The sequence below is a fragment of the Heliconius melpomene genome, chromosome 5 (assembly GCF_056956725.1).
Source record: "Heliconius melpomene rosina isolate 202511_hmr_F chromosome 5, ASM5695672v1, whole genome shotgun sequence".
NCBI lineage: Eukaryota > Metazoa > Arthropoda > Insecta > Lepidoptera > Nymphalidae > Heliconius > Heliconius melpomene.
This window is the reverse complement of record NC_140393.1, coordinates 5,143,805-5,170,818: the sequence shown is the minus strand read 5'-3', so window position 1 is coordinate 5,170,818 and position 27,014 is coordinate 5,143,805. Positions and strand designations below refer to the sequence as shown.

The 27,014-nt window shown below is 33.1% G+C and overlaps 1 protein-coding gene across 1 annotated transcript in view; it reads left to right on the top strand.

Moving 5' to 3' along the window:
* The window catches only part of LOC146539009 (uncharacterized), a 109,254-nt gene that overhangs the window by 37,327 nt on the left and 44,913 nt on the right, over window positions 1–27,014 (top strand). Inside the window, exons 2-3 of the mRNA XM_085185305.1 lie at window positions 5,585–5,900; window positions 6,992–8,256. Of these exons, the coding sequence (XP_085041431.1) occupies window positions 5,585–5,900; window positions 6,992–8,256 (1,581 nt within the window). The remainder of the gene's footprint in view (window positions 1–5,584; window positions 5,901–6,991; window positions 8,257–27,014) is intronic.

The following is a 27,014-nucleotide window of genomic DNA, read 5'->3' as shown; positions in this document are numbered from 1 at the left end:
TGAAATATTTTACCCTATATGCAGTTTCAGTAAAAGAAGCGCTGCCTCTTCCAGCCTGTATATATATATATATATATATGGGGGTATATATATATATATATATATATATGGCCCATTTATTTTGAAAGTGGTGTAAGTCCATTTTCTTTTGTGTCGAGAAAATTAAAGGTTAGTATATTTGTTGATTTAAAAATATAGGCAAATCATATGAGGCCTGGCATTGTTTCTATTGTTTTATCAACATTTAATTTGTTTATATAAATTTGTTTTTAGCTAATTAGACTACGATAACACATATTTATGTGCTGCAAATGGACTTACACCACTTTCAAAATTAGGCAATTGTAAAAATCGTTTAATTTCAATTTTGAAAAATCAAATATCGCTTTAAATATACTTCATTTTAATATAATTTTGTTTACAAATACGCATAACAACACATAACATTTTATTTTAGACGGCAATTACATTGTCATTACAAGAATTTACATATTCTCAATTAAAATATGCATGATGCACCGGAGGTATGTAGGGTAGAGCTGCTTCATGTCTTTATATTTTTCGTACGTAATAGGTCTGGCATTTTGGCATTTTTCACGTAATATCACACGTAATCCTATAAATATTATAAGTCTGAAACATTGTAAGTTTTTTTATTTGGGTAAAGGTATCGCCAAAAGTACGTAATAGATTGGTTTCAAATTTAATACACAGCTAGAGTATGAATTGGAATAGTACATAGGCTACATTTTATTTAAAAATTCAACTCCTAAATAATATAAAATTAGAAAGATTGGGGATTTTTCTGCAAAAAGATGTTCTACTGTTGTTTTTGCTGTTTTTTAATTCGCCAAAATACGGGCAAAAATACGGAGTCATACAGCCTTGTCGTATTTATTTTCTTCTCACAGGTTATGCGCTGTACATTTTCTAATACATCTCTCTATTTTTTAATATCTATCTTTTAACTTACGAGTAGTGGAAACACGGATGGGAAACAATGCAAATCGTCCGCGGGACACATAAAATAAATGAAAAATAACAAAACACAGATCGGCATCCATCTGCTATACCTCTGTCAATTGGACTTACACCACTTTCATAATCAATGATTATGCAATTTTATTAACCGACCGATTTAAAGTTGTACAAAACATGGGATTTTTTTGAGAAATTAAACATGGACTTGTTATAAATAAAAAAATTACATTAAATTAAGCATGAATTACGTGATAGCTCATTTTTTCTCAAAAATGGACTTACACCACTTTCAAAATAAACGGTCCATATATAGAATATTAATTATTAGAAGAACAATAGAAGATGTATTAACTATTACGACAGTATAAAATGACATAAACTCTATTTATTATTATTCGAATAAATAAAAAATATAAGAAGATTATTTAATGAGATAAAGAATACGTATGTCACTATTAATGAAGATAATCTTTACTTTTCTGGATTCATAGTATACAGTTTGTTTATTATAGATATTGCATGCTATAATATCATTAGATATTTGATATGATTTCTCTTATGCTGCTAGTTCAAATATAATTTACGGTGATTATAAAAACAATAACAAATAATTAAATAATAAGAATAATTGATAGAAAATTTGCAATATCCGTATAATTATAATATTAAGTAGACGCATGTGAATTTGAAAAAAATAATAATATGTAGAAACTTATATTCAGTTGTAAATTGGTAAAAAACGAAATACAAAATGTAAGATACGTAATTATTAGTTTTTTTTTTTCATTTATTCGACCGGGAATCGAAACACAACCGTCGGATTTACCATTTTGTGGCCTCTTAAATATTTAATTAATTGAAGTTAAATTCTTTTTTAAACTCAAAGGATTAACTAACGTTATATGTAATTTAACGAGGAGACACCTATGAAACCTGACTCAAAGGTAGTTCTACATGACATTTCTTAATATGGTGTGCGAAGTACTTCCGTAGTTACATAAAACCACTGCTGAATTACATTAGGACACCTTAAAGTACTTATTACTTCCTTTTATGTACAAAATTTGATAAAACTAATATTAATTTGAGGCCGGGCGTGGAGCAGGGACAATGAATGTGACTGTACTCGACAGGTTGTGGATTCGATTCCCACGCGAGGAAATGAAATATTTTATACCTATTTTCATTTTCTTCGCTCTGGTGTTGGGGTAAAGCGCGGCGTCTCTAGAATTCGGTGGAAAGTGGGGAGCGGAGTGTCTAACACTAGATTCCCTTTGTCTACAATGCCACATGGTTTAAATAAAATTTTAAAATCGTTTTTTTACGTTTTAACTAATATATTTTATATTAATATATTTGAAAATAACAAACAATTATCTGTTTCTTAGGACATCAAGGATCTCTTTAAATATTTAAATATTTATATCACGTACAATTTCGAATTTAAAGGCCGTCAACTTTCGAATAAACATTTTGAGCGGACCATATTAAGAGTTAATGTTTTACAAGCTGTTTACGTTGGAAATTTATTAAATTAGATTTTGGATTTTGCCTATACCTGCCTACTAAAATTTCTACAATCCACTTCATTGTGATTAACGAATATAACAATTGTATTCGATAATAATTTCCGAAATATTATATTCACCAGTCGAATTAATATCTATTTGACATGAATCGAATAAATTTATCGCTACCCTATTTCATAAAATTAATTCATATTAAAGTTATTGAAATTTTTCTAGGCATAATTAAAATCGGCACCTTTTTTATTTTTTAAACTATTTTCTACATATATGTTTCCTCCAAAATATTTTAAAGTTTATTATATTTAGTGATAATACTAAATATATAATGTGTTAAATTTATCGACATTAAATTTATATAAATTAATGTTATAATTATGTATTTCGAAAATTGTTACCATAACGCCATCTGTTGCCCTATAAACACACTACGTCTTACGGAAATTCCAATGTACAACATTTTATACTTATATTACACTTCTCGTATACTAGATGGCGCTATAATTATATAATAACGAAACGTATTAACGAGAAGGCATTCATATTAATATTGAGAATGAAAAAAAAACTGTTAGAATAAAATATTGATAGATCAACAAGATAAGACTAGTATAAAAAATTTAAGAATACTAAAAGTAAACATTGTGAGGCCGTCGTGGCGCAGCGGCACAAGGGTGTGACTGTAACGAGACTTGTGGGTTCAATCTCCAAATCGAGGAAATGAAATATGTATTTATTAACATTTTCAATTCTCCGCTCTAGTGTCGAGGCAAAGAGCGGCATCCAGAATTTGGCGGAAAGTGTGGAATGGAGTGTCTTAACACTAGGTTCCCTCTGCCTACCCTGCTGAGTGGGATACAGCGTGATTTTATTAAACATTGTTTGCTTATTGTATTATTGATTTTTTTTATGAAAAACCTTAGCAAATTCTTACTGTTTGTATAAAAAATATTTTATTATACAGTTCGAATAATTTTAGTATATAGGTATATAATATAAAGCAGCTAGTAGTGGCTAATGATAGTTACGTAGCGGAAACTTTTATATTTTTATTCGAACAGCGAGTATTGTACACTGAAATCCAAGGTCATTCACCTTGTTATGAGTGACTGAAAGACTATAACTTTTTGCTAAGCAATTTTAATTTTTTGCATACCTTTGTTTTTTTTAAATGCAAAAATAAAAATAAAAGTAAAAGATAGAGTCATTTAAAATTTGGATAGACACTTAGTTGTCTATAATATTATATTATGTAAAAATTAAATATTAGAAATTAAGACACACAGTTTAGAGTGTTAAGAATTCCACTACAGGGTCGTAGCACTACGGGGACTTTCCGCCTTTCAAAACAAAATGGAAATAATATATTCCCTCGAGTGAGAATTGAACCTAATAACCACTTAAGCCGCTGTGCAACTACGGCATCTTTATTTAATACTATTTGCCTCCTTAGAGGTTAATGTAAAGTTCATCGTTTAAATTACCGTCTAAAGAGAGGAATAAAAAAACATATTTTGAAGAGCTTTGTTAAACGAATTATAAGCATTAGCAGCTTTAAATATTTAGAGGTGGTTTAAGGGTATAGTGATTCATAAATCCATTCTTGTTTTTATTTTAATTCATAGTTCTATAAGCGACAATTTTTAAGTATGCCATGCATTTATACTGAGAAAGAGATACTGAAAAAATAAGAAATCATTTGACAAATATTATGTCAATACGTTGAAAATATTTTTTATTTAATTTTAATATTTTTTTTACTATACAGTTCCTATTTACTGATAGTTGTCGATCCATGTTACTTACAATTTTTATTACTTTTCAAGGCTTACTCAGAAGACAAATGACTAATGGTGCCTCTCTATCTGTAATGTTAGTACCTAATCAAAAATCGATATTAATTTTTTAATTATTAATACATTAATACATTTTCGCATTAGTGCGAAATTAATGTCGTGTGCGAATTTATCGTAATGTCGTTCGATTATACTTCGTAACATGCATATATATCACGCTGAAAAGTTGTAAGAGGATAAAATACGAAACTGACTTAACTTACAAAACAAAACAACGAGACCATCTTGAGTCTCTTAATATTAAAACGTGTTAGCTTCGTAAAACTTACTGTTTCTTGTTGGACGGTGCTCGTTTCAGTTTTTTTTTACTCTGAAGATATAAGAATATCAACGCATTATCCTGTAGGTTCATTTTTGGGTGCGGCAGACACTTGCGCGGGGAGGTGCGCGTGCGCATAACTCGAGTGTGACGTCACTAGGGACGGAAAAAACTCCATGAACCCGGGTAGTCAAGGTCTTCGAGGCTCACATTTACATGTTTGCTATATAAAAACATGTACAAAGTCTTTTATATTTATTTGCGGTATCGAGAAATTAAATTGCCCGTCGTAAAATGTATGCTTTACTCATATATACATATTTTAAATAAATGCCTAGTAATTTAAATATAATATATACCCCAAATATTAGAACTGAATTTATTATATTATTTAAGTTGTAAATAGCTAGCCATATGGATTTATAATCATATTGTTTAAAATCTATATATAAAAATAATTGGAATATTTAACGTTCCTGAAACATAAGACAGTTGCTACTTCTAAGAAATATTACGTGTCTAGTGGCCGCACTTTTGTTTTTTCTGTCGACCGTTGATGCCCACAGAAGATTAGTTTCGAGAAATCTTAAGGAGAACACGACACGTTAAAACAACGTAGATAAATTTTGTCTACTAGCATTATATAAACCTAATAAAACTAATTCGCTGTCTGCATATTTTCCATGTTATGGATCTACAGACAAATAAACCTCTACTTAAGATTTTATCACGACATGGGAAGCTTAAACCGTAATGCAATAATTTATAAACATTTTAGGCAAATATAAAATTAATTTTATACGATAAAGCTTACATAAAACCATTTATTTAAAATTATGAAAGACATTACCATATTATATGGAAGGCAGACCCTGGTAATAGCCGGGATTAATGCCAGGAGAACAAAGATTACCATATGATAAATGCAAAAAATTAATTCCTACATATGTTAATTGTTACAGGTGACAGTATGGGGCCACAGTACTGTAGCAGAGGTTGTCTGTGAAACTCTTCATGAAGTTGGAGTAGTCTTGGCTGGATCACCAACTGGACCTTTATCAGCTCCGTTGAATCTACCGTTGTCAGAACCTTTACCACCACCTACTATGACGATTGCGCCACCTACAGCTCTTCTCTTCCTAGGAGGTTCAAAAGCACCGGTGGAACCACGGGCGTCGGCAATGTCGTTAGAAGGTGAAGTGCTGGTAGTTGAGAATGAACCACCGCAATGGGATGGGAAAGATCTCGAAGTTTTCCTTGCGTGGGAAAAGATTTATGGTAAGTTATAATTATGATAATTTTGTTAAGTCTATTTAACTATCCGTGAAAACGTATAGCTGCATATATTTATTTAGTATTTATATAATGATTAATTATTATTAACTAAAAAGTTATTTTGGTTGAGGCTTTGGTGGCGCAGTGGTAAAATAGTGTGACTATAAACGCGACGGCGGTTGTGGGTTCTATTCCCACTCGGGGAAATGAACTCTTATTTATTAGTATTTTAAGTTCTTCTTCCTGGTAACAAGGAAAATCTCGCAATACCTCGAAAACTCAGAGAACGGACTGTCCTAACGCCAGGTTGCAACGTGATCCTGAAAAAAAAATCTATTAAATAAGTAAATATCAATTACATCCACATCTCAGTTACACAAGACTTACCTATCTAAGTTCAAACGGTGTTTGTTTTACTTTCTTATCGCCGACAACCTCGGCGTTTACTGTACGAACTATTGAGTATTCAGGCGGCAACCAACCGATGTTTGTAGAAAGCTGTTTGGCAATAATGATAGGCGCTATTGTCCGGTAATCTTTCGCAGAAACCACTTGTATGCAAGCCTGATGCAGCTACCGTGACTCCCATACTGATTAATAGTGCCTGTTTACTTGTGTTCTTGCTGTGGTGTTTAGATTTGTTTAGGGCCCGTGCTGTTACAGAATATTTGTATGAGCATATGACCTATTTTTTTATTTTATATAATAACTAATGGCACTATGTTTAGGTTTTTTCAACTTTAGGCCTTATCCTGCAGATAGTAGGGTAGGCAGAGGGTACCTAGTGCTAAGGAACTCCGTTTCCCCCTTTCGCCGACTTCTGGAGGTATTGTGTGTTGAGTAACTAACTCAACACACAATACCGCGCTTAGGTATCATTATTAACATTATAAGATTTGAACGTGTGTGAACGGTATTCATAACATTTGAACGTGGATTTGAACCCGTGCCTCTTGGAAAGCATCCTAAGATTATGTTCTCTTAAAATATTTTCATTTTTTTAAATATTCATTTTGTTTTATTCATTCGAATTATTAATTTAATAAATAAAATTTTCACGAATTATATATTATATTATTTTCTTTTTGTTTCAGCGTCAACGCTATTTTCCGCACTTGAACTTTTCGGAAAACCACTTCTTCGCGCGTCTGTTATTAATAAAGAAGAATATCATCTTCTTTTCTATTACTTAGAATCTGTTTCTGAAGCAAGCGATGCTCTCACACAGAGAATGAGAAAATATATAGATTCTGGTTTAATAAAAAATAAAATGGATGACGAAGATTGTAAAAAAGAACTCGAAACAAAAACTATTGAAGATGCCCACGAGAAAAATTCTAAAAGTATACTCACAGAACTGATCCAAGAGGGAATATTATCACAACATGATATAGATTTGTCTTCTGTCATAACAAACTCTGATTGTAATGACGAAAATCTTATTAATAATAAATTGGACGATGATAATCATTCCAGCATTTCGTCAGTGTGCTCAGCAATGCGCAGAGTAGTTGTTGACATTCCAGCTGACAGCTGTGAATCGATTGCAGATGATTCTATTGTAGAGAGCAATGGCAACGTAACCACTGTCACTATAAGAAGCGGCGGACAGTGCTGTGCAGATCATAGGATATCGGCAGATCTTACTGACAATGTGTGGTCTAATGTCAGGTGGGACTTTTTGAATCCAGCTGATTTCGGATACGACCAAGTTCCAAATGTGAAACGAAGTAGATCTGATTCCGCTTTGACGCCTATAGCTAAGCGACGAAATGAGGATATCTATGAAACACTACGTGATGATGAAGATGAGTCTTGTGGAAGTATAACGCCATATGAATCGATAGAAGACCTATACGACTGCATAAAAAATACAGTTTATAACAACATTGTTGCGGAAGAATTGTCGCCTTCGACCGAGTGTCAATCAGAACTTCAATATCCAGACTATTATGAAAACTCTAGTACCACGCGGCAAAGTTCAGCGAGTAGTGAAAAAAGTAATTCATCTGTATTCCCTTTCTCCAAGTGTGGTTCGAGTGATTCGACTGGGGCATACACATCTTGCGAATCAACGAGTGGCGTCAGTTCATTTATTCCGAAGATTATACCTGATTCCTTAAAGTGTCGTGAATTGCCACCACCGCCAGCTGATGGGGACCTGAATGAAAGTACTATATTATTAAGGCAGCTCTTCATGGGTGAATTGCTTGATGCGTATGGCGAATATCTGTCGGCGTATCCGTATGCAAGAGCATTGTTAAGACGAAAAATCCGACGTGATGAACATTTTGCTGCTTTGGCTGACATCAGGCGAGGTGCTGCGAAGTACACCATCAGCGAATATCTCGAGTTACCGGTGAGTTATAGTTTTAATAGAACATTTTCTTGTAGCTGTCTATACGCTTGCGTCATTCAAATTCTAGGGGATGACTATGTCTTTATTAATGATTACACTATTATAAAAATCTAATGTTATATAATCAACGTGTATTGTAAATGTAAATTCAGCTTAATAAAAGCCAAGAGAAATGCACATGCACGCGTGTCTGACAAAATTTCGTCACAGGAAAAGTCGAGGCTTTTAAAACGTATAATGAGATGTAATCTTTTACTTCACGCCTTTGACCTTAACTCATTACGTTCATATTAAACGTGGTCATTACGTTTAATCGAGAACAATACGTTATACGGAGAGGAATAAGATTGATTCAGTGCGGGTTCGATGGCGGCTCGCGACAATGACACGCGCCTGCGCACGCGCCGCCATTCAATGCTAATGGGCCGGAAGATTGGCCGTGTCACTCTCTCTCTCTCTCTCGGCTGTTACAAGCATTGTTTTCCTGTAGCTTTGAAGTTAAAATTTTTGTATTGCGTTATATTCAACCATATTTTTAAAAACTTAACAATTATTCGTACATATAGTCATATGTTTAAAATATATAGACATGTTATTTGAATTGCTGCTTTTTCATAAAGATTTTACATTCGTTACTTCGTTCGTTCGTACTAAATCAAAATTAAATCAGCTTCAAGCTGTATCCCGCACACAGCAGGGTAGGCAGAGGGAACCTAGTGTTAAAACACTCCGTTCCCTACTTTCTGCCGAATTCTAAAGGCATTGCGTGTTGAGTAGCAGAACGCAGCGCCGCACTTTACCTCGACACCAGAGCGAAGAAATGGAAATATAAATGTAAATAAATAATTTACTTCCTCGAGTGGGGATCGAACCCACAACCGTCACGGTACAGTCACACCCTTGAGCCGCTGCGCCACGACGAATGTGATTTGAAAAATACGTGATTTGAAAAATACTATATCTTTAAACGGTGGAGATATTAGGTATAGTAAATATTATAACTTTTTTTCTCGTTATTTACGCTAATATTATGTTTCACAAGCTACCTATTTTACAAACCTCATTGGTTGTAATAGAACACGTGTGGTTTTCTTAGGTAAGTACCTATTTACGAGGCTTTCGTCGCCGTGGGCATGTTCGTGGATTCGTGATCCAGATTGTATCGATGACATTCGCATATTATGATATACCTAGAGGTTGATGACACTTCTGTAATGATGTTATATAATGTTTTATATTTCATTTTTAGTAGGCGTGGTAGGCTAAAATTATACTGGAGATGATGATAGTCGAATTTCTCTTAAACATGTCTGTTTGATTTGTTTTTAGCGTCACGCTATGTCCCGCACACGGCTGACTAGGCAGAGGGAACCTAGTGTTAAGACATTCAATTCCTTATTTTCCGCCGAATTGTGGCGGCATTTTGCGTTGAATAGCGGAACTTAACGCCGCGTTTGGCCTCTACACCAATATTTCGTTTCCTAGAAAAGAAATTGAACCACACAATCAGTCGCGTTTTCATTTTGTGCCCCTGCGCCATGACTGACTTCAATATATTTATACGTTTTACATTTACATGTTTTACATGTTATTAACAAGTGGGAAACGGAGTGTCTTAAGCTAAATATATTTTTTTATCATTATTTCTAAAATTTATAAGGCGGGTATGACGTAATAAGGAAACAAGTGTCCTGGATGACAGACGGAGCCCGCCCACACGTTTATTGTCATAGGATTAAACGTAATTACTAAAATGCCAAATCACTAAATTTGATTGTGAAGGTTACTCCAAGCTCGATATTGGCAAACCACTATTGTTATTTGAATATAAGTAATAATTAGTTTATTTATAGATAATAATATTAGATTTGGGTTCTCGGTATTGAAGATAACGTTATTTTTTAAATTATTAAATTACTCTAGATGATGTCATCGATTTGTCTAATAGTGAATTCGCTTTAGAGATTTATTTTATAGGCAATGCCCACAGAATTCCGCGGAAAATGGGGACCGGAGTGTCTTAACACTAGATTCCCTCTGTGAACCAAGCTATTCAAATTCAAATTCAAAATATTCTTTATTCAAATAAACTTATAATAAGCACTTTTGAATCGTGGAAGGAACATATGAACAAAAAGCTACCACCGGTTCGGAAGGCAGTTCTGCTGAGAAGAGCCGGCAAGAAACTCAACAGTTGCTCTTTTCAAAATCAATGGTACAATCTATTACATTAGTTGGCAGCTATCCTGCATTACATTCAATAGACATTAATTCCATACATGTTTGTCTTCTAAGTATTCTTGAACAGTGTAATAAGCTTTACTTGTCAGAGTTTTTTTTACTGATATTTTAAATTTTGGAAGTGGCAAATCTAGAATACACTGTGGAATTTTATTATATACACGTACGCTCAGACCCATAAAAGATTTATTAACTTTTTGGAGGCGAAAACTTGGAGTAACAATCTTATCTTTATTTCTCGTTTCTATCGTATGATTGTCACTATGTTTACTATGACAATGTATATTTTGCTATGTGCCGCATATAGCGACGAGCTGATTTAGTATTGCATAAATAAATATTTGTTTGTACGTAGGTATATAAATCAACATAAATTTTACGATTAGCAAAAATCGAATCCACTACCATATATGATAACCAAATTGCCTTGTTATTTCAAACCACACCTTTACCTTCTATTCACACACTAGCATACAAATTGAGAAAATTGACTTGTGAATGAAAAACAAATAAAGTTCTATTGAATAAATTCAAGGCTTTTGATATAGAATTACAATAAACATTCAAATTAATAGACTCCATAAAGATGTGGAGATTGTCTGGATTTGTCTTTTAAAATAAGTTTTCTTATTGGAGAATTCTATTATTTAGGGTTAAGGTATACGAGGCCATGGTGCTGGTGAAATGAGACAGGGTTTGACTGTAAAGTGTAAACAAGATGATCGTGGGCCGCACTTTGTCTTACCTGCTATGGCAAGACCGGCGTTGAGTTACGCCACTCAACAGTAGTATGTATTTTTCGATGTTTTTATTTATGTGTATTATATTTACGTATGAATTTGAGGATTATTTATGTTTATTGATGGACATTACCCATATTCTAAAGGTTTTCTGGAAGAAATCACCGAGTGTTTTTATTTTTCTTTGTTTTCCTTTATTTTCTTTATTTAAATGATTGTGTACAATGTAAATAAATAGATAAAAAAATATCAATATCCCGGATGGAAAGTGGTCAAAAGATAAAAATATTTATAATAGTATAAATATTAACGTTAAAAATATTGTATTTGTAAAAGTAGCAAACTTTAGATGATAGTTACAATCCCCTCACTTCCGGAGCGGAAATTGTTTGGATATTTTTATCGTCTATTTCTAAAATAAATATTGAGAATTAAGATAAGTATAAAATCGTTAACGAGCTTATATAATCGAATGTTGTAATGTTGTAATTATTTACTAGAGTAGTAAATTAGAGAACACTATCATTTAGAATTGGAGGAGGAGGAGGAGGAGGAGGAGGAGGAGGAGGAGGACGAGGAGGAGGAGGAGTTTGCGTCTTGCAATGAAAGCAACAGTATTTGCTTGAACAAATAGCCTAGGTAGAGGCAAAATAATTGAGGTAAAAAAATATGCCTTAAAGTATTCGTTATCGTTATCCTGGTTGTGCAGGTTCATATCAGATTTTTTTCCATGGAAATATTGTGTGCAAATCTTCTACTAAATCGGACGGCAAAATTTAAAAAGCTTGCTGGCTCTACTTTCATGATCTTTTGGTCATCAATAAAAAAAACCACTTCACGCTGTATCCCGCACACAGCAGAGTAGGCAGAGGGAATCTCGTATTAAACCACTTCGTTGAAAAGAATTGGTCAGTTGATGACCAAGTTAAAAGTAACTGTGAGAAGTTTACCTAAATGAAATCACAAAGATTAGGAGGAAATAAATCATTTGAGCTTAACGTATAAGCTTAAAACTCTATATTTAAAATACACACAAAAATATTTAAAGTTATATATCAAAGAAAAACGTAGTCAATCGTGGTGCAGGGGCACATAGGGGCACAAAATGTAAACGCGACGTGTTGTGGATTCGATTCCAAGTCAAGGAAATTAAATATTGAATATTTTCATTTCTTCGCTCTGGCGATGCCATAAGGCAAAGCACGGCGTTAAGTCCCGCCACTCAACACAAAGTTTCCAGAATTCGGCAGAAAATGTGGAACGGTGTGTTTTAACAGTAGATACTCTCTGCCTACCCTGCTGTGTGCGGGATACAGCGTGAAAAACATAGAAATATATTTCAAGCATTACTTACGTAAGTAGTCTACTCTATTATAGTTTGTGTGTGCATATTATGAGCTTGTTTTGCAACTTGTCAATGCTAGGTAATATAAACTACTGTATCATATTACTTTTTCGTCAAAATCTCTTACATTGCAACGATGATTTGATTTGGACGTGTGTCTGTTTTATTTGTGTACTATTGAAATATTTTTTAAGGTTATTGGTTAAGCAATAAAATATTGGGAAATATCGGTCTCTTACAGCTAACATATATATACGTATTTATTTTTACTATTACGATTATTATTTCGTTTATAAAATTATCAATATTAGGGAAAGTCGCTTTATATATTTAATCAATCTTAACAGTTTACCCTACTATAAAATGAGATGTAGAACTCTTGTTAACTTTCTTGTTACTTCTCGTCTCAAGTTCTTGTTACTTGTGTCCTGGACAAATGGAAAATTTGTGCTGATTAACATGAAGCTCTTTTTTTTGCAGAAGAAAACATTTTTTAAAAAAGTGAGGAGCTTTACATATTGTTTAGCCTTGCGGAATAGTCAGAGGGCTAGTGTTAAGATACTCCGTTGCCCTCCTTCCGGAAATCGCAATGAAAACATTTTTGGTGTAGTATTTAGAAATGACTGGACGCAGCTTTTTGTTTATTAATGTTTTATTTTGTTAAAAATCAAAAATACTAAACATCCTAGTTGTTGTAAAATTAACAGTGGTGTTTTAAGGTTCGTCCGGTATCTAAAAAAAAAAATTAATTATTTTTTTTTGTATTCTCATGCGTCTTATATTAATCGACAAGCCGTAATATTTCCTTATTAATGTATGAATGTTTTTATTTTTGTATGTTTTTATGAATGTACTAATTTAAGTTTAGTTTAGTTTAGTTAAGTTTAATAATAGGTCTATATCTTATAGTAGGTCACGTTTGTACATTTTAGCGCTACGATTTTTTCGTAACCATTTAACGTACGTTTCTGGCTTGTCATGTGGAACAGTGGTGGTGTGTTTACGCAAATTGACAAGTTATGCAAATTCAAGCGTACGCGTGCGTGCAAATAGTTTTAAATTTCATACTTTTAGTATTGAAAGATATACGGTCATTTTCATTATTACTAGATTTAATAAGAAAACGTTTTTGTAAAAGGTTAATTGTTATTTGTATCCCACGTATAGCAGGGTAGACAGAGGGAACCTAGTGTTAGGACGCTGTGTTCCCCACATTCCGCTGAATTTGTCAACGGGAACTGTGTTTGGCTTCAATTTCTGTCATCTAAATAAACTCTGAAGCTAATATGAAAAAATCGTATTCCCATTCAAATCAAGCTTAAACTCGATTTGTCATTGAAAAATTCTGTAAAAATAATATAGTTATTTATTATCAACTGCTGACGATTCGCTGGTTTTAGTAATAGAGAACATCATACAATATCATTGACTAGAACCAACAGTGCGTGTGGACGTCCCCTCCTAAGTTCTGCTTTCTACGATTTCACTGATAGAGGCGCCCGGGCCCGCGCCGACTCGTTTTTTGTACCCGCGCACGCGATTTTCCACGAATACCTGTTATTTTAGCACCTGTTACGCATTGGGACGTTTTTATTCGATCGCACTTAGGAAATTAAGATCTTTCGCCGTTTGTTTCTAAAATTGACATGATTTCTTTATCACAACAATTTCTTATATAATTAAATAATAAAAACTATAAAGGCTAGACGCTGCGCAGGAGCACAAAGTGTGACTGTAAATGCGACTGGTAGTGGGTTCGATGTTCACTCGGGGAAATTAAATATTTATTTAAATTTATATGTTCATTTCTTCGCTTTGGTGTCGAGGCAAAGTGCGGCGTAGTGTTCTGCCAGTCAACAAGCAATACTTTCAGAATTCGGCAGAAGGTGGGGAACGGAGTGTCTTAGGTTTCCTCCACCTATCCTGTTGTCAGATTTGGAGCTGTAAGTAACAGCGTAAAGCTGATTTAATACATAAAATAAGTTTGGATTTTCCAGCAATTTTTAACAATTGTTGCAATACGAATGTCGAATCTACATACATTTAACATTACAATGAATCACAAATATCCTTAATATTTTCAAATAGTTCTAGCAGATAAGGTCATAAACCGTTCAGTAATCATAATAGGATTCCTCGTCTATACCAGTGCGCGCAAGAATGCCGTCTTAAATGCTTTCTTTGCTGCGCCAAACCCATGACTCATCTCTGAGTCACACCAAAAATCCCTAAGACCTGAGAACTTGATTTTATTGAACTTTAGTGCATAATTAAAATATCTGCTACTGTCGTGTATTCTGGTGCATATGCATATTATATCGACAACTAATCTACGTCTTAAATATAGGGTTCTTTTAAAATAATATATGGATAACAAAAAGCTGGAGCTAATTTTATGGTAAGCTCCAGTTTGTTTCAAAGGTATCATTGTCGCAAATAATTAAATTTGTATTTGTATATAATTATTTATTAAAAAAAGACCTGCTGAGTTTCTTGCTCCAGTTCTTCTGAGGTCTGAGAAATTAACGTTAGTGAACTGGTGGTAAATTATTTGACGTTCACAAAATGAAGCGAGCAATTTCTTATTTTGAATAAAAATATTTCAGTTTAACTTTATTACAATCATGTTTTGAATATACATACTAAAAATAAAACACCTAATGTAACAAAGAAAACGATTGTTACTAGGGCAAATGAATTAATTTTTATAATTATTTTCATTTCTTCGCTCTGGTAATAAGGTAAAATGCGAAGTTGTGTTGCTTTTCAACACGTAATTCCTCGAAAATTCGGGGTAAAATGAGTAATTTCAATAAAAAAAAAATAAATAAAAAAAAAAAAAAAAAAAAAAAATGAAGTGTCTTAACACCAAGTTCCCTCTGCCTACCTTGCTATTTGCAGAATACAGTGTAAAACTAAAAAAAAAACTTTGGAATTTTTGGGCTAACAAATATCGCACGAATATTACTTAGATAGAGCGGTAATCAATTCTAAGAATTAATCTTGTAAGTATAGGTAAGAAGTAACGCGAAGGCTTTTCAACTGAAGCTAACATATTTTTGTTGTTTTTATTAAAATATTCTGTTATTTAAAACAAATATATTCTACAGATATCCTATATCTGTACAGATATAGGTTAGAACCTATTTTAACCTACATATATCTGTAGTATTTTATAAGGTACTGAGATTTTTAAACCTCGTTTTTAAACCTTACTATGGACACAACGGAAGTCCACTTGGTACGATTACGTTTGTTCTGTTCGCACAACATCCGTTCTTTTGTATGAATTTAATCTCATTGCAAGGCATCATGATGCAATATGGTATTATGCACACTCGTTGAATTCTAAGAAATATATTTTTAATTGCTATAATATCTTCAATCACAGGAAAATAGCAGTCTTTGCCAAAGAAAATATTATTTTCTTTATGCATATAAAACCTTTTTTATCAGCTTCTCCCATTTTCTCCAGAGAGAGCAAAGCGATAAGCATAGAGTCTATTCTAAGCAAAGCGATAAGCATAGAGTCTATTCTCTACTGACTTTACTAACAAAAACAAAGTATACCTAAATATTTCTTATAATTGAGGTCAGTTAAAACAAATCATCTTCAACGGCGTGTGATTGGTCAAACAGATTTGAAAACAGGTAAAAAAGTTGGCTTACCAAACAACTATGTTTTTGTGGACAAAAAGAAATCTTTAATGTAGATAGAGCCTTAAGAGTGTACGTAGATTAAGAGTTCATTATATTTCAATATACTGAGAGCAAATTAAAAATGACGTCATTGCCTAAATAAGCATTGCAATGTTTACTAACACAATATTCTGTTTTAAAGTATAATAATAAAAAAAATTGTCTTTAAAACAAAACAAAATAAAACGTATATATTGTAATTATATATTTTTATATCTAAATGTTTCAGTTTATTAGAGATACAAAAAAGGTAAGCTAGCTAGCCATCGACGTTATTATTATTTTTTTAAATATGCAATTCTCAACAGCCAGCTTGCGATAAAATTAATAGGTATTATTAGTCAGGTATTTGGGTTAAAAACTCATAAAATTCATGAAATGTAGCTTATTTTACTTGAATTAATTTTATAACTTCATTTAACAAATGTAGAGTTATTAAATATATACTGTATATATGTATAGCTCAAATATAAGGCAATGTTCATTTTAAATTCTCGTCGAATATTATTCTGTAAACGATATGAGGAGTTTTGACCATAAAAAAATATTATGAAGTAAGTAAGTTATTAAATTTAATATATTAATAAGTTACCATATTAATAAGTTCGTTTATTATTTAAGAAGTCGGATTATTTGAGTTTTCTATATAAATATAGACTTTCAGGGTACATCATGGAACTCTACGAGTATATATTACCGATCACGACTGGAATTTAGGATTTTTAAAGGTTCTTAATTCAATAATTGAGTGGGTGGAGATGCGTCAATGACCTGCAAAAGTGGCAGATCCGCATTCAACAACTAAATTGATAATAACAAAATGGCAAAATTAATAGAATAGAAAATGTTTATTTACCTTATATAAGGATTAAATTGAACTGATCGAAGAAGAGTCCTTACTGTTGAAATCTGTCAACTTTATTAAGTCTATCAGTAGGAGACTGATAGACTTAATAAAGTAAAAACATGAAATTTCTGATATTCTCGCACATATCACATCCGTTTTCAGCTGCGGTAAAAACAACGGATTTTATTTGAATTATGTAAAATTTTAAATTTAGAACAACTTTTTTCCTTGTCATTAGACTTTCATTCAGCAACACTGTGTTGCTCAACTTCATCAGCTGGTGCGGTCCTAGTATACCTAACTTCACAGAACCGCTCACTGTGCAAATTAAAAGTATCTGGCGATTTGTACGTATTTCTTTGAAAGACATGTAATTTTACAACTAGTTCCGTGACCTCGCTCACGCATTCCCGCGCTTGCACCTAACTGTACTTTCCCGTTGACTTAATGCCGACTTTGGACAGAACCTGATCTCAGTACATTATAGCGTTGATATAGCGATCGTTGCAATTTAATTATATTTTAAATATGTGATGTGAGGCAGACGCCACGTAGATCGGAATCAGTACCTACCATCAGAGCTCGCAGCCTCTGCTGGCTGGTTGGGCTTGCGTGCCGCGCATTCTTTTCGGGTGATGCCGAGAGCCGACCGCCGCCGAGGAGAGCCGATCGTGGCGCTGTCTGCGGCCGACTTCACACTGGAGTATGCGCGAGAGCAGCGTGAACGTCTCGCTTGTTCGTGCCCAACTTATCTGTCAACAAACTTTTTCGTGTCGTTCATGTAATACTTGATGAAGTAGAAACTTTTAAGTGATTTGTTCTAAAAAATTTTACAATTTATTTAATATTTGTGTGGCCTGTGAGAGTTTCGATATTGGAACTAAGTTGACTCAGTGTGAAACCGTGTTATTTTTTGTTTTGGATTGCGTGCATCGACAGGCTGGCTGTAGAGCCGCGATCGTGTATGTGACTATTTTTGTTTAAAACAAATTTGCTTGGACCTGTTGCTGCAATAACTGTGGAATTTGGAAATGTTCTTTAATTTACGGTAAAAAATCTAATTTTTAATTAAGTAAAGAATGTATATTATGATTACTCGACGGGTGGTGATTCTTTGCGGCCTCATTGTGCACGTCTGATACGTTCCGTTAACTTAAAAAAAACCTTTTGGAGTATATATCATTGTTAATACGTTTTTATCACTTATGAAATGAAATGTTTTTAAATTATAATTGTGCAAGCTCGATTTGGAACAGTATATTTGTTTACAAAAATATTAATTTCTTAATCATTAGACATTAATTACTTACGTTAACAACGATTAAACTAAGAATAAATATGTAGACAAATTCCACGTTGTAACGGACAACTCGTATATTCAACGGACAGGAATCAATTTAATAGATAGAATGAATATTAATTAAGCGCTAAGGAATTTTGTGATTGGAATTTTTTTTATCTATGAAATAGGACCGAAAAATTAAATTAGAGAGAAAAATAACACAAAAATAATAATTTTGACATATATTACGGAATGATAATAAGAACGTCGTCACGTCGTCGTTTATGAAATATATTATGTAGAAACGAAATACATATCTCATTTTGTTTTCAAATGATATTCCCTCATTTTGAACTAACTACACATAATAGTACAAACAAAAAATAAATTATTCATAATTATAGGCCTTTGGCTCGCCAACGTTGAATTTGATGATGGACTATATCCCTCAGGAACCGGATTTAATCCTAGAGTAAAAAGAAAACAACATTTTAACAATTTATAGATGTTGTTGTCTTAGACTTGATGCAAACGACAACAAATCAAAACGTTAACCAGCTAAACCAGCATTGCTTAACCAGCTAAACTCTAGACTTAAATATTTAAGCACATATCTCTTTGCGTGATATATTAGACAGGTTTTTAATAAATTCCTTTTATAAAACAAATGAAAATATAAGCGATTCCACAGCTCAGATCAGAATATGCTATAACCGGTATCGAAAGGTTATACGCAAATATTTCGACAATATGCGTCAATTTGAATGCATGGTAGGTAAATGGCAAAAAAGTAATAAAAGAAGATTTGATTTTGAAAATAAAACAGCAGTTTTGATTTATATCGTTGTAAAATTTAATGCGTTATAACAAAATTTTAATAACTTTGGATATTTTTTTTTTTGGATATTATGTTTTTGAACATCGGACTACTGGTTTTGTTGTGAAAAGGTTGGTAATTGGTATATTAACCAATATAATATTACTGATACTGTAGAGTAGGTAGACGGTTTTAACAACAAACGATTTTTTGCCCCCAAATACTTTCTGTATAATAGTTTTTAGCCTCACCCTGTATCCCACATGTAGAGGGGAATCTAGTGCTTAGCCATTCCGTTCCCACTAACATACTTCCGTTCACCACATCCTGCCCAATTCTGGTGGTATTGCGTGTTGAGTGGCAGAAGCCAACGCCACACTTTCCCTCATTACCAGAGCAAAGAAATGAAAATATTTCATTTCCTCAAGGGAGAATCGAACCCACACCTCGGCCTGATTGGCCTGGTAAAATAGACTTGTTTAGATCAAGAACTTCCATCAGTGGTATATAAAGAAAGCGCCGGATGCGACGCCGGAAAGGTCTATTATAACCTCATTGCTGCATGACACTTGTTGAGCTAAAGTTTCGCTTTCGTTTTCCCTTCAGTAAATAAGACATTATTAGCACTATAGATATTTACTGTAAGACAGTAGTATACAAAATTAATCTAGTTCACTAGTTTTTAATCTCTTACGTAAATCTTTTTTCTTATTCGTGTGAAATATTTCTTAATGTATAGAAATATCATTACTGAATAAATAAAAGCATTAGGTTCCAAATTGGAACGTTTTATTAAAAGTAAACTTATAAATGCTATGGATCTTATTATATTAATTTACGGGGTGAGCTGATCAAAGCTGATGAAAATTAAATGTTAGTTTATTCGGTAAGTTACTACAGGTCTGTCTATAAAAACAATGCTAACAGTAAATTATTAATATCAATATTTTTTTCTCAAAATTTTGTCAAAATTGATATTATCAAAAAAATATCAGCTTCACGCTGTATCCCTGTATCCCGCACACAGCAGGGTAGGCAGAGGGAACCTAGTGTTAAGATACTCCTTTCCCCACTTTCTGCCGATTTCTGGAGTCATTGTGTGTTGAGTGGCAGAACTCCACGCCGCATTTGATATTATTATCTTTATAAAATGAGATGTCCAATTTTTTTTAGTTATTCACTTATTGTATTGGGTTAGCTTTATAAGGCTTCATGTTTCATAGGAACATAGATCCCATAGTATCCATTACATCTCTAGTAGTAAAATAGGTAAACATATTCAAAAAATACGACGATGGTTCTCTTATTTACATAATAAATAGAAAATAAAAAAAGTTAATTATAGTTTTCAATATTGCTAATAAAACTTAACATGACTATAATAACAATTTATTAGTTCACTTAAAATGCAATAATGATGTTATTTTAGATCGGTTTATAATGACCGAACTTTAATAGCCAAAGAAATTAATAGTAGGCTATATAACCTATAGTTTGCGTAACAACACAACAGAATTTGTGCGCCAATTTCTATGGAATTATTAAAATAACTGATGATGATAATGGAAAGTAACTGAAGAGAATATATTATATATTATACTGAAGGTAGGAGGAACCTGGGAACTTTGTGTTTTCTACAGAGCGACGATATTAAAATATCATATTTTATATTAGAGTAAATATTTCACTTTCTTGAGTGAAAATCGAACCCGCAACCTGTCGCGTATATATATTTAAAAAATATCATAAATATCTTAAAGTTTCTATTTATTTCAAAAGCTTCATTACGCATTTTTCTAGTATTTTACTTAAAATATAAAAAAAACTTTTCTAAATGTGATATTTTTACAAACTGACCCAAATCCTCTAAACGCTATAGTGGGTAGAGCTGAAGCCTAGATAAGATAATAACTCGTAAGTAATTATTAACAAATTTCACGCGTCTTTCACTAGTTATCTAAAAACAAATATTGTTACCTCAATTTTATCAAGTACGAGTACGAAAGAGGCTCGTTACGAAACTACCATACTTACTTTGTGTTTGGAAATCTGTACGAGTGAAGTGTAAATGAGTAAACATACAGCAGTTATTTAAAGATTTTTTAAAAAGGTTCAACTAATTTTTTAAGAAGGTTCAACTATTTTTTAAAAAGGTTGAACTATTTTTTAAAAAGGTTCATCTATTGTTTATGGCTTTTAGATGATTTCATACGGATTAACATCTCGTGACAGTTTCTTAGCTCTAAGCTTTTAAAACCAGTAGAAAGAATTTTTATTACTATCCAAAAGGGAACATAAAACTTTATTCTTTCGACCTAAAAAAATGAGTTGTTAACGGTCATTGGTATATTCGTTCTAAATTTTTGTGTTAATTCTTGTATTTAATTGTAGAAAATTATATATAAAACGATTTTTATTATTTTATTAGATATAAATGTAACATTAATAATAATATATAGATTCTAGAAACGTTCAATATGTTAAGGAATTTATGAAAACTCTAAACCTTTAAAATTTATATACCTATCATTTGTATTTAAGTCTGTTTTTTTTATTAATAACTAATAACTGACTAAATCCAAAAAACAACAGAAAACTCTAATGACATTATAAAAACCGTTTACCGCCATCTTTCGTGCTGTTGTTTTTTAAATTTAGCTTCATCTTTTTTTATAAACAAGCAAACTAATTTTATACTTTCAAATTATTCAAATATATGTAGAACTTAAGAATTACATAACATACAAATCACTTATCTATTACGTATGTTATTTTTTTCTTATAGAGACGTTGGTTTCTTGTGTAATATAACATTCTATTTAGCTTCTTATTATCACTTAAAATCAATAGGTCTAACACTTAAAAACCCGCATGAAGGTATTTACCTACATTTAAGTGAAGATATCAATTATGTTATATATCAATTTGAAATACTGAGACCATTGTGGTTCAGTGCCAGCATTTGACTGTAAATACGATTGTTATGGGTTCGAATACTCAGATTCTCAATCAATTTCAGATTATTTTCATTTTCCTGTTCTGAGAATGTCAAAGCGTAGCAGAGAGAGAAGTAGAGTTCCTACACACAATATTTCGAATTGACAATATATTCTGTCTAATGCCTACTTTTATTTTTAAGATAAAACATAAAGCTAGAAATAATATAGTAAGTAATACGTTTGAAAGATTATACTACTTATAATGAAAGTTTAAAATTGTTTTAAAGTAATATAAACGTATATTTAACTGCAAATTAATACATGTATGTCTAAGAGGTGCATATTTATTAATTAAGGATGGCGTACAAAAAATAAACAAAAAAACATTTTCATTAAAAGACTCACAAAATTGGTCTCGCATCTTCCAATCTCCAATAAATAATTAACTGGCAACCTTATTCCGGCGTCCAAAAAGGCAGCATTTAGAAATATTTAAATAAGTCTGTCACGTCAATGCTATATATATATATATATATATATATATATATGATAACATATAAACACAAGTAAGGGCCAAATAACGGAATAACCTTCATTTTAGAAGTGTTTCCAAGACCACTTCGTTGGCACAATTTTGTTAATGCTTGACAGTCTATAAACCTATCCGACGAGATGTTTGTTTAACCGAACGTAAAGTAAACAAAGGTATGTCCAGCTCACTGCGCTGGCTCCTGTAATTAATTAAATAATAGATTATAGCTATATACATGTAAAATTACTTATATACTAAATTTATCTAATCTATAAGATATAGCTGGATTATTAATTATATATTTTAATATTTATATAGGAATGCTACACCAATATTCTATCACATATTTAAACAGACTAAAAAGAAGTTGACTTGTTTCATTTTTACTAAAGTTAAATATGAAAATATCCATATAGACAGACCATAAAATTCCCACCTTGGACACGAGCTGGTGTTTGAAGCGTGACGTCTGCCTCAGCGACACCCGATAGCCCATCTCACGACTGACACACTTCCAGCCAAGGTCACCGTCTGACCTCCTAATCTCTCTATTTCCGTACTTTTGTAGAATAGTTCAGCGCAGGTTAAGAGAAATAATCTATCACTGGTTTTGTATTGTACACTTGTAACTGTCAAACATGTTATGTCAAACATGGTGTCATGTTTTTCATGCTTTGATAGATCTTGACACTTTAAAAATTAGGAACAGGTTAGCGGGTGCTGAGATTCCTGGACGTGGACAAGAGATGACAAACCACTCCAGACTCTTTGTCACTAAGTAGAATATCGGCAGTACTGTCTTTACATATTAAGAATATGGTTTTCAGAGTTGTAGAGCATTTTATAACGGGATAGATATCTCAATTTTCATGTAAATAATCTTAATAATTTCTGAGGTGCATCATCACAATAGTAAATTTATTGTTCAAAAATCAATTCAAATCATAAAATCAAATCATAAAATTTATGTTTCTATATAAGGTGAAAAAAAAAAGTTCATCTATACTAATATAATAAAGCGGAAGAGTTTGTTTGTTTGTTTGTTTGTTTGTTTGTTTGAACGCTAAGATCTCTGGATCTACTGGTCCGATTTTCATTGTTTTTGTTTTATATGAAAGCTGCATTCTTCAGAAGTGCTATAGGCTATATAACATTACATTACACATATATACTAATATATTTTAAAGTACATTCTAATTTGACATGCAATTTATTCTGCCATGTTAATAACAACCGTCGTTGCTACGCGACCGCTACCGCGACGTTTTGATATTCATCCTTATGAAAATAAATATAATAGTCACTTTTAGCATTTTATCTAGATTGAAATTATAGTTTACTGTATAACATACTAATAAATATTAAGGAGATGATTAAGGAGATGTCACTGATTCCAAATGACCTAGCCACCTAGCGGGCGGCACAGTATGACCGACGCGAACGGGCAGATGACGTTGACGGTTTTATAAATTTTCATACATTTTCGAACTTTATTTGTTGTTTATAATTAATTTAAAATACACTTTGATTCTCTTTTTATTTTATTTGATATTGCCCGCTAAAATTATCCTACTTAATAGAGAGAAATGTTTAGTTATTTCGTAGAGTCGATATCTATGTACGCACGTACGGAAAACTTTAGGTACTTTTTCTAATATTAAGAATACCTATCCTTTAGTTACTTTTAATCCTTTTGTTAGTTCATTTCAATAACTCAGATAATTTTTTCTAATAATGTGTATCTACTTATTATTCTTTTTGATTATTTGAGCTTATATTTTCTTACTAATTCTATTGAGAATTGAAAATAATTTCATGAATATATTTAATAAATATTCTTATAGTTGAAGCAGGCGTAGCCGCGTCCGGGTCCACTAGTATTATTATATATTTCAATACAGCATTATATGATCTTTAATAGAGCAGTAAATATAAAAGAAACGAATACAATTTTTGTAATATACTTTTATTTTTGTTTTGCAACCAGCGACACTATAAACAGAGAGTTTCTTGTTGAAGGTGGCCTAATTTACGCCTTTAGGCCTTCCCGCGAGTCCATCTTCAATACCACCATGGTGTTCCGTGGTGCACAGACCTCGCTGTGACAGATCCACAGATAGGATGCCAATCAGAGCGTGTGCGTTCACCGTATTACAGGCTTTGTGATATACAACGCACTACACTTTCTAATCTGTGCCTTTGTCACTCCGCCTATTGGTTAACTTAGTTCACCCGACTTTCGCCAATTGTTTTCACGGTACATTAGGTGTCTTCTCTTCGCTTGTAAACGTCTCAGTTGCATCACAACAATGCAAGCCGTGACCAATTGTAATTGACATGGTGCCCTTAAAACTCACGTTTCATTAGAAATTATATTATAATGATTTTTATTTAACGAAATCTAAACTGTGGTTAGTTGGATCGGTGGTGGTGGTAGTGGTATATCATATTGCCAGTTTAGACCGACTCCCAACGATGAATTCGATATGAGGTATCTCAAGTTGGAGCTGTGAAATAGGAGAACGGACGGACAAGCTTACCCGCAATGGCTTTCTTGATAAGGTGATGTGGATGCGTGTGTTTGAGGAGCGTGCGGGGTGGGGGCGCGCGCGGGGGGCGGCAGACTGGTCTCCGTACCGGTTTGCTTCGACGTCGCGAGCTAGCTTAGGAGTAACCGTTTTATTAGCTGAGGCCTGGCCCGTGCTCCACAAACGACCGCCACCGACCGGAGCTGACAGCCCCCGGGGCCGCCTCTACGACACCTTGTACAAGAGGCGATTGTATTTTATGAATCGTTGCCTATATTACATACTATACAATAAGTGTGTATTCATAAGAGCAATAATATTAGCCTAGGGCTAATATTCTATTACATGAATTCTCACTATATTATACACGTAAATATAAATATTATACACGTAAATTCCATTTTTGATATGTATTTTTTCTATTTTTAATCATCGTTACGCTGACGAGCTACGAACGTGGCTTGAAAATCGATAAATCTCTTGACACAGGTGTTCGTTTCGTAACCATATTTTGCTGACTTTGTTACGTAAAATCGTACAAGTCAATTTAAAACTTCACGCTTCTAAAAATGCATTAAATGTAAAATGCTAGTCAGAACTGTTGTTTGAAATTAATTTAGTTTTTATTTATAGTCATAATTTTCGATAACTTCCTCAATGCGAAGTTATAAATGTAGGACACAACGAATGTCGGTCATTCAAGATTTTTGTTAAAAGTAAAAATATATTTACATTATTTTTTTATATTACTTAAACAAGAAATAAATTTAAACGATCCTCATCTCAATAAGACCTTAAACTTATTAAAATTAAATAAAACTTATAATAATTGAACTGTTTCTACAGCTTATTGTCAGCTAGTACCAGGAATTAACATTGAGTTTTTTTCTATTTTCACTATCAGTGATTAACCTTGTGTGAATCTATTTAGACAGCTCGTGCGTGGCAAGGTGCCATCGCAATGTTTTGTATTCGGTGATGGCACACTTTCCAGTGCTGTGCCCCGCCCGAGCTGTGAGACGCTCACATTAGGACGCGGGCCCAGTCTCTCATAATTACAAAACGCGGTAACCGGGCTAACAAAAATATCGAGAAACTCTCGAAACGTGCGAAAATCTTATTTATTGTTAGAAGATTTCGTTAACTTCCATTACATTATTAGTAAAAATATTTGGCCCTACTGCGTGATCACATTCTGTCATTTCCGGAATTGCGTATGGTCCGTCACGGTGTGCACTCTGTGTGAATGAGTTCCATACGAACCATATCGAGCGAGCTCGTAAAAAAATAGTTCAATAACAATAAGGACTCGGAACGGTCAACGATCTGCACCTACTGATTGTATTTTTAGCATTTGAGGCATCATCATCACCGCCCAAGAGTTCGAAAGTGACGTTATTGTGAAATAGATTTATTTTATTGTAGGATATTGGCGTTCCAAGATAGAGGCAACACCGAAAAATGGGTTTTAGTGAAGGTGATGTGAGAATACCGCGTGACTGGTCCTCGAAGTATCATAGCGGATAGTGCAATGTTTGAGTCTTTGGTGTCACGGTTGACGTCGCCGCCGGTGTCCAGGCGGCGGCACACTGTCCATGCTGCACGGGAAGTATGTAGCGAGCCGGAAGAAGAGGCAGCCCCTGTGCAGCGCCGCTCGAGGAATGCCAAGCATCTGCTGGATAAGCGACGCAAGGCTCGTTTGTCGTGCGCTGATCTTACAACAGTTACCAATGGAGAACCAGAGCGAACTTCTCGTATGGATGCACTGAAAGCATTCTTGCCACTGCG